A 10084-nucleotide genomic window follows, 5' to 3' on the forward strand; every position below is an offset into this window, starting at 1 on the left:
TTCTGATGGCCCGGACAGTGAAGTACACCATTAACTTCATGGAAGTTGCTGAGGAAGATTTGCATAGGTCAGCAGATGCCAGCAACCTACTCTTAATCTTTCATTTTTGTAACTGGCTGTTGATCATTGGTGCTCAGAGACAGAGGAAGCTTTGGCGGTGGACGAGGAGGAGGGAAGGTGGCATGCCGGAATGATTAGTACACCACTCGTAGTGGACCAGAGCATTCACCTGCATGACAATTTGTCTAGTATTAGCAGAGAAGCCTGTTTGTGAGCCTGTGAAACACCAGAGATCAGTTCACAAAATTTTCTTACTGAAAGGGATAAAATGGGCTCTGGAGGACAGTGTTTACTTCTCAGCATTATATGTTGGGACACATTTAAATCTAGTTACAAGGCAATTTTTGTTTTTCTGCGTAGACATCCTAAAAGACCTTGTCAAATGGTGTCATCACAAGCTGCCTTGCTGAACTCTTGCGTATATCTTTTTTTTAAACATTTTCCAGTCCAACAGGAGTCAGCTGTACCTCTTTACTTCCCTCCAGAGCTCCTTCAGATGTTTAGTTGGAAGGTCTTACATATAAACCAGCCTGCATCCCTTGTGTCCCAGAATGACAGCAGAGAAGCCTCATTCGCAGTACATCTGTGAAATAAAATGTACCATATGGGAGAACTTGAGGAAGTACTTCAAGTCCTTGCAAGACACTATCTTAAGGGGAAAATACCACAGACTGTCTTTGAAACTATGAACCCTTGTTTCAACATGATTCACAACCAATTGTATAAATGACATGGTCTAGTGAGAGAGAAGAATTGCTCTAAGAGGGGGGAAACAGCTGGAGAATTATTTTCCAGTCTCAGTTGGCTAGCGTAGACTTCCTTCAGTGGTTCTCAGAACTAACATGTTCACATCTGAATGCTAATTTTATGGTATGTTTCTGCAAGAGTGGGTGAGATTTGGGTTGAACTACATAGCCAGTAATAGTTCTTTTGGAAGGGAAGATATTCCAGCTCTTGCTCAAGCAGTTCAATTTTTCCTTCTGTTTGCAGTAGCAGTTCTGTTTGTCAGATTTGTAGTGGAACATTTTCCTGTTCAAAATAGTATTTAAACTAAATCCAAGTCCTTCACTGGGAATGGGAAATTTTCCACTGGAAAGACTGAACCCCTGCATTTGTAACAGTCTGCAGTGTTGCCACAAATGATGCAGTAACACTTGTGTAGTGGCGTATTTGATCTACTGTCGAATAAGGCATCCAAAAAACTAACACCTAAATCAGTGCCATTGGTTAATTCCATTGACACAGAGAAAAAGAGCATATCCTTTTAAATATATGGAAAATTGAGACATAAACTGATGAATACGAATGGAGATACGTAAATTAGTACAAGGTAGGTTTCTGGTGGAATTTCCAGTACTCTTTGGAAGTTACTTTGGCAGCATATTGTTTTTTCTCCTGCAGAGTGGAAATCCCTTTTGTTTTCCAAATGATGCAGTCTGGACTAATCCATGGCCTAGCCTTCTGGTTTGATGTGGCATTTGTAGGATCACTGTAAGTACTTTTTCCTTCTTTCTATGAAATACTAAATACAGGGGAAAAAACCACGACTTTCATACAAAGTGTGGCAGAATTAGACCTTTATCTGGTGCTGACCTTGTTTGTAATGTAATTCCGCCATATCAAAGAAATGATGCCTTCTAGAGGTAACAGGAAGTGTGATAACCTAGTGCTAGCAGTATGACTAGATGGTGGTGATCTTGCTTCCCATTCATTGGGGTGCACATTATCTATGGTAGACCACATCCAGGAATTGTTGGGGGTCAAAATGCACTGTTCCACACAATACTGATTCTTTGTAATATTATATACCTTTCTGGTTTACATTGCAAGTAAAGCAGCAGCATTTGAACATAAGCTGGATTTTCCCATTTGGGCTGGTCTTGTTTGTGGGCAAAAAGGAGAGCTGGCTGCAAGTTCCAGCTAACAAAATGGAAATGGAGAAAATTTCACCAGGCTTGGGAAAATTTTTCACTGCAGAACCAGGCATATATTTCAAAATGGGGACATTCATCTTCTATAGTAAGTAGGTGAAAATTAGATAAACTTGCTCAGGTAGCCAATACATAGATTACAACTATCTGTATTTAGCTCTTAGATAAGATTTCTTGATTTCCCAGTTAAACTGATCTAGTTTTAGAGGAGGTGATTGTAAAATGCACTTCTATTTATTTGTGTTGATAAACGCCTTTTACTAGCCTTTTAAATAAGGATTGTCAAGAATTTGGAATAGTATGTCCATTAAAAGAAAATGGACATATGTGTGTTTCTATTCACTTTAACAGCTGATAGTAAAATTTTTAGTCTTAAAAAAGGAACCAGAAACTCCACATCAGTTAAAACAGTAGAGACAATTGCAGTCTTGTAGGAACTGACTGAAATCCTCTGCCGAGAAGGCCTCCATTTTGGAGTAAGCAACTGATTGATCAGCATGTCTTTCATGTTTCTACAACTCTGGAAGTTCTTTGTCTTAGCACGTGAAATCTCAGTGGATTGGGCTCGCGGTATTACCTGTGTTATCCCTTTCTTTGCACCTACAGCTGCTTTCAATATATTATTGAAATGTCTCTTGCAAATGAAAACTAGGCATAGGGCCTTCTTGGGGAGTGTTTTTTAAGGATGAAACTACCATTGTGAGGAATCGCATTGCCACATTCAGGACAAACCTTCATTTCCTGTAATTTGTTGAAATTGTCTGAGTGGTAAGAGGAGAGAGAAATTAGTATTCTCTGTCCTGCCAGCATGGAAAGAAAAGAAAACAGGCGTCTAAAGAGTCTCTTTTGAATCTCCATAATTGGCTTAGGCACACAGATCTGGTGGTGACAGGAACAGTATAGGTAAAGAAAATGAGGCATAACATACTGATTTCCCATCATAGGGCAGAATCACTCTCCCAGTTTACTTTAAGGCAGTTTAAAGTTTATTGTAAGCAGTTAAGGCCTCACATACAAAAAGGTCTAACAACTTAAAATTGTTTCCGGAAGGAAAGACAGGAGAGAAAGTCTAGATAGTTTTTCTCGTTTGTTTTAGGATAACTGTTTGGTTGTCCACTGCACCGACAGAACCTCTCACTCACTGGTATCAAGTACGCTGCCTTCTTCAGACGCCCCTCTTTGCTAAAGAGGGGGAAACTCTCTCAGGGAAAGTCTTATTTGTTGCCAATAAGCGGTAAGTGTAAAAGCTTCCCAAGCAGATTTTGTAGTGTGACTGTTCTTGTTAGAGGTACCCAAAAGACACGTTAATTTTGGGTATGCTTGTACCCACATTTTTTATTTCTGGTACCGTTACCGATTTACATGGTATCACTGATACAGTTACATAGGCACTGTTGACCTTGCGAGACTCAGCTCACCAAAAGTTCTCCATGTTCCACTCCAGTTACTTGTGATGTTCCTTCTCACATACCTTCTCCTTAACCACCTGTCACATCCTGCCTTCCCTCACAGTGCTACTTGCAGCTTTTGTCAGCTCTCCGCTCCACTATCTTTCACACACAGCAGTTTTCTCAGGTCATGTCCAGTCATTTTCTACACCTTGTTCTGGTAGTGTAACCTCTAGCCATGTCTTCATCAGCAGCCTTGTTTGCCCGAAGCCCCAACATCCTTTGCCTCTCAGCAAGTCCTGTGCAGAGACAAGGAGAAGTGGGGTTGATCCCAAATCCATTACATTTTTAATTCTGAAAAAAATTCCTCATGGGTGTGCTCCCCTGTTTAAGAATAGTGCTTTTCATGCCTTGTTTGGCCTTCCACTGAGGCTGATGAAGATGGCTGCTTTTGGAAGGGCATATTTCCTCACCAGACTTCTCTGCTGTTCCTGCTGTCAGTCAAATGTTTGGTAACTCCACTCCCATGCTTTGTTTTGAAAACAATCCTCAAGTGACTGGCTTATGTGTATGCATAGTTTTAACAGGAAACAAAGCCTCCCCGGTGTAGGAAGGGGAAAAGTGGATTTTTTTTTTTTTGGGGGGGGTGGAGGGGGAACATGCTGACCAGTCAGGTGATTCCAGTGACATCAAAGCTGTCAGTAATACTTCCAGGGCTCTTTAATCACATCAGCAACAAATACTTGATGTGGGACTTGTTAAATTTCCAGATTTACTGCTTAGAAACGCCTCATGGAGAAAATAAATAATACAGATCTTGATATGTCTCTTTCAAATGTAAAATGTATTCATATTTTAATATATAAAAGAAACACTGTATGCCACAAAGTGATCACACAGCCACTGCTGTAAATATGTCAATGCATAAGGCATATCTACAATGGAGCATGGCTCAGAGATACCTGAGCTAGTGACCTTGCCATACTGAGAATGAGAAGCACTTTAACCATGTGTCAGGAGTGAGTTAACAATTCCTGCCACAAAGCTAATCTGCTTTTGGGATCAACATAGTACCGCTGTGTTAACTCTGCAGTTGCTGTTCCATGCAGGAGGACCAGCTTTGGTCAGCTTCAGCATTTTGGTGTGCTCTCAGTTGCTCAGTTGGTCCTCTTTACTTTTCTGTATAAACTCAGCTTCTTGCAAAAAGTCTTGTGAAAAATATCCTTCCTGGTGAAATCCAAGGCTATGACAAGAGTGAACCTAATGCTGTTTGGCCAGTTAGATATTTTTGATCATGAAATAATACTCTGATTGTACTTGCTAATGTTGAAATTTACAGCATTTCTGTCAGAGAGGGGGAAAAAGACCTTTCACTATTGAATACTATCAGTGCAAAATTATGATGTTTTTCAGGTGCAAACTCTTAAAATCACTTAAGCATCTTGTAAATTTTACTTCTTTAGAGATGATTAAATAATCATGCCTTGCACTGATACCACTGCAAATAAACTTCCTTTGCTTGTTATACTAAGTGGTTATTATTCAGACGGTAATTACACTGGTATTTTTTCACACAAGATGTTATAGTTGTTTTAGTTCCATTACCTCTCTTTTATACTTCTCTTTCTGATGCAGACAAAGTTATGACATTCAGATTGTAGCTGTGGTGGACCAGACAGGATTTAAATCTGGTAACATTCTTGATTTAAAGAATCCATTTTTTAGGTAAGAAATGCTTTTGACTAAAAAATTACTGTTGTAGAGTGGTAACATCTTGTATGACAGGATGCAAAGCACACCTACCGCGGAAGAACAAGTTTCTGACCTCTTACAGTTTATCTTATTTCTACAGGTATGAGGGCATCATTGTTCTGTATTAGCAGTAGTTACTTATATAAGCCAATATTCTACTTAGGCTGTGTGACAAAGAGAAAAAGAAAAAAAGCTTTATTAAAAATCTGTAATGATATAGTGCTGTGACAAAATAGTAGACATTTACTTACTTGAACTAATGTATACTTAAATTCTTTTGCTGTTTCATGTTGTGTGATGTGCATCATTGTGACTCGAGGAATCAGCAATATGGCAAGATGCACTCTGCTAAGTATCTAAACTGATATTACTATTTGACATGAAGGACCTGTCCTTTCTGTATTAAATATGAGGGGAGGAAAAAAATCTGCTTGCTGCAATCCTTTCCAACGGAGCAGGGACCTTCATTAGGCGTTGCTACAGCACTGTATTTTGGGAAAAGCTGTCAATTACAGATCAAAATAAGCAGGAGGAAGGAGCCATCAATTCTTCCAAAAGAAAAAAAGTTTTTTTGAGAAAAACAGGCTAGCTGTGTTCAGTTCTCATTCTTATGCTGTATTTGGCATAAAAATAGGCAAATGCAGCTGGTGGAATTGATTTTTTCCAGAGGTATACATGGAAAATGCTTCCCTCATTCATTATGTTTCCCATTTCCTATTTTTTTGACTCAGGCCTATATGACAATTCCACAGTAATCCTGTAAAATAAAATATCCATTGTGTCTGAAGAAAATGAATTAATTTTCATCTGTACATCAAATGTGCGGCACAGCAGTTGTTTTGGCTTTAGAATGGGGCCCTTTTGATTAAATTCATAAAAATACCTTTATAATAAAGACTGTTTATGGGAGACTTGCAGTAACTATAAATAAAATCATGAACTGGAAAAGATTATTTTCCTCAGATTTGACCTGTGACATGGACAGTGTCTAGCTTGCTTATGTTTTTGGTTTGGCTGATACCGGTTTCAAATCTAAACGCTTTTTGTGAGGATGATTACAAGTAAGTTTACTGGTCTTCTAAAATCTCCATACTTACTCTCAGCACTCATTGCATAAGTGTGAGTGCCTTTTCAAGGATAATACAAGTCCACTCATTTAGAAGCAAAAGAAGCTGTTGTTAAGAGTTTTTAACTTACATAAAATGTAGAAATCACTTTCAGAATGCTATAACTCATTTGCAAGAAAGCAGGGAGGGAAATGGTCAAATTGTGTGTTACATATAGAAGTACTTTAAGTTATATGAAGCGGTATTCTAGTTTGAAAATTCAATGTAAAAATGTCACTGTGTGATTTAATGGTTGCTAGCCAATTAACCATATCAAGTTCAATAATCTAGACTGCTGTTCTTTTATACATTAATTCTTAGAGTGCTTGGTTGTGAAATCCTGCCACAGCATACTAACCTTATTTAACAGGCTTCCCCTGTGAGGCTCCATTAGGTTTTTTTATTGATCCTTCTCCATTCTGCCCCTGCCCTCCCATACCAATTACCAGAACTCTGAAAGAGTTGAAAAAACAAAGGCAAAGAAGACTTCCCAAAAGAAAAATGCTTACTTATAAACACAAGGTAACTTTCAAAGCATTCGTAAGGTTTTTAAAATTAAAATATAATCCAGGTTTTAAACTGCGACATGCAAATTACTGTGCATGGTACGACATTATGCCACCACATTACAGCCTAGCTCTCTTCTACGTCACTGCTTCATAGTGTCCCTGATACAAATGCTTATCTCTGTACCACAGGGATGGATAGTAGGGAAGGGGCAATTCTGGACATTTTTTGCTCATTTAAAACAACTCCATACTAATTCTATAGCATCAGGTAAAAATAAAAGACTGGACTGGGAAGCCTTTCATTTCTGTGAAGGCAATGGCCTGAGCTGCTACACATAAGAGCAAAAGGAAGCCTCTGCCTTTGTAAAATAAGCTATAGTGGATTTGGTAGCATTTTACACTTTATTGCACAGCTGCAAATCTAGATGAAAAGACTTACAATTTAAATTTGAAATCACACTGCATTTAATAAATCCAGTAACAGCACAGGGGACTGATTTCCTAGCCTTATTCCAATGAGATTTATCTGACATACATTGGCTGAGTGTTGTGCTACACCACTTTCAATTTCATAAAAGTCCTTATTAAATATCAAAAAGCTGTCAATATTTTTTACTCCAGAGTAAAATAAAAGCTGTATTAGAATTTATTAAGTTTGCTTAGTTCAGCTAGTGCTGTAAGCTATCAAAGAATTGTATATTTTATTATAACCATTTTATTCTTTCATCCATTTTTAGGTATGCCTAGAATATATTATAATATCGCATCTGAAAACAGAATTGAGATTCTCACCAAGCTGAGTAACCAGTGAGACTGAAATCAGTTCAGTTCTTAGTAGGCCTACTGGTGCTTGTGTAAAATCAATTTGTAACTGTACATATCTGCAACTGTATGCGAGTCACATGAGAAGGGAATATTGTGGTTCCATCCCTTGTTTTGTTAATTGAAATTTAGCCTGCACTCACATTTACAGACTTGAGTTGCAGCAGACTCAATTTTATTCTAGAAAGTTCATTTGGTATAGAACAAGAACTATTTCTCTTTCTTGGTTTTTATTTGTGTTTTACAGTAAGCTACATTGGTTCACTCGTCTTTTTTTTTTTCCTTTAATATTCTTACCAATATTCTAGGTTATTGAACAAAACCTACCTCATGTTTATATATGTAACACATCAAAAGATTTTTGAGCAGTATGTAGTGTCCGTGCTTCAAACACTCAGCATTTATTTCCAGATATTTCAATTTTTGTTGTTAATCTAGCTCACCAGGGCAGTGTGCTAAATACTTCAATTTTCTCTCAATGGACTCATTAATATGGTTCATTTTGAGACATAAACCTGAAGTCATCTTGCATATACTTTGTAAATGTTCTAGATTTCTTTATGCCTACAGAAGTGTAACAGGACACATTTGTAAATTACTCCCAGCATAGCGATATAAAACTGTATGACAGGGTAAGTGTGACTTTCACTTTTTCTGTAGCTCTCTGAGAAGTATTGATAGTCCAAGCTATATAAAGATGTATTTTTGGCTTGCGTACCTAGCAAATGAGGAAGACTACAGAGTTACAGCACAGATTTTAATGAGATCTCTCTCCAGACAATGTTATCCATAAAGAGCACATAGTGACTTTTATAGAATGTGTTTCTGTCGTTCAAAGTATATGCCTTAGGCTGAATTAATGAGCTGGAGTCAAATCAGAAATGTATACGTCATTTTACTACCAAAAACATAACTGCAGGGATACCTCTAGCAAGATATAATCAGCCGTTAGCCTTCCATACCCTGTTGGAGAAGGCTGGTTTGAATGAAAAGCCCCACGAAAACTGACTGTTCTCTCAGGAAGTTACATGCCGCATTTGATCAAAAGACCCCCTAAGGACCCCTGCTGGGAATCATTAAGAAACAGATGTAGTTTCAGAGTTTTTTCTGCAAGTCAACAGCCATTTGCAGCTATTTGAAGATAGTTCATGAGATTATGGAAAGTAGTCCCTAAAATTGTGAAACTTGTAAAAGTAACATGAACTTCATGGCTGAGGCCATGAAACCACTGAAGTTAGTGTCAGAAAATTATTGCCTTGTTATTTCCAGTAGCATTTAATACAGCAAGTAAGAGACTTCTAGCATAAAAATGTAGTTTGCACAGTAAAAGCCTGTTTTGTTACACAAATATATAATATATATTTAAAAAATAGTATTTAATGTGGGTTGCTGCCTCAGAATGGTAACAGAAATTATCATTCTAACCTGTACAAGCAGTGTAATGAGATTTCTGATGCAATGTCTGATGGTTGGGTATCTGTCCTTCCTAAATTGAGTCTGTACAGTGGTTGGTGGTTTTATGCTTATATGAGAGAAGGAAACAAATCCAGGAACGCCCAAATCCAAATACCAGGCAGCTGTAGTTCAGAGTTTTCTAGAGTTTGGAGGGTTTTCCTCAGCAATTATGAAAGGAGTATATGAAATTTGAATCTGAAGTCAGCTAATAGATTTGTAATGCCTCCTATTGACCTGCATGTCTGTCTGGATCTCACATTTCAGTCTCCAAGAAAAAGTATCTGTGTATCAAAGACTTCTGTTTTCTATAGGGAAAAACCTTACATTGTCAATTTCGTGTGGCAACTTCAATTCTTTTTAAGGAAGTAAATAAAGGGGAGGAAAAACAACAGCAGCAGACAGCAGTGTCAGATTGTATATCTTTATTTAATTCCAGAGCAAAAGGTTTATGTATCTAATAACTGCATCTTCAATATGTATAGAAAAGATTGTTTCCTTACACACTAACTAGTACAAAGAATATTTCACAGTGATTGCTATTTTGAAGTGATTTGGATAATCCAGGACTGGTATTTGTATTTCTCTTTACTTCAGGAATTCACTTTATTCCAGATTGTATGCTAAAACCGAAGAGAAAATTGACACTGAGTACTGTACCGTTTACAGTTTGAAATAAGGTCCTGTGACTGTCTTCATTTCCTTATCATTTAACATTTTCCTCTTTCCTGCTTTGAAGCATTGGTGATTTTGAAGTGTAAAGGAGCCTACCTTCAAGGACTACAATGTACTGTTTTCACCTTACAGGACTTTCTGGGTATAAACATAAGAATATATTTGTAAAGTATTTTTGAAACAACATGTCAATGAAAACATTTTATTGATACAAATGCTGGTGTTTTGCTTCCATTTTTTATAAAGGCAACGTTAATGAATGCTAGAGAATGTAGGGGAACTAAAGCAGAACTGTGGGGACACTGGAGCAAGAAGTGATGATGCAGTTTTACAACGTAAGACTCTTGAACGGATTTGACCACATTATGAAATACAGCATTTCCTCACTT

At 37.6% G+C, this 10084-nt stretch overlaps 1 protein-coding gene across 1 annotated transcript in view; it reads left to right on the plus strand.

Annotated features, from left to right (window-relative positions):
- The window catches only part of CARM1 (coactivator-associated arginine methyltransferase 1), a 43637-nt gene extending 38378 nt beyond the window's left edge, over positions 1-5259 (plus strand). Inside the window, exons 10-14 of the mRNA XM_009327292.1 lie at positions 1-67; positions 1462-1551; positions 3088-3225; positions 5015-5104; positions 5232-5259. Of these exons, the coding sequence (XP_009325567.1) occupies positions 1-67; positions 1462-1551; positions 3088-3225; positions 5015-5104; positions 5232-5259 (413 nt within the window). The remainder of the gene's footprint in view (positions 68-1461; positions 1552-3087; positions 3226-5014; positions 5105-5231) is intronic.
- The last annotated feature ends 4825 nt before the right edge of the window (positions 5260-10084 follow it).

Source organism: Pygoscelis adeliae, unplaced genomic scaffold, assembly GCF_000699105.1.
Source record: "Pygoscelis adeliae isolate BGI_AS28 unplaced genomic scaffold, ASM69910v1 Scaffold26, whole genome shotgun sequence".
Classification (NCBI taxonomy): domain Eukaryota; kingdom Metazoa; phylum Chordata; class Aves; order Sphenisciformes; family Spheniscidae; genus Pygoscelis; species Pygoscelis adeliae.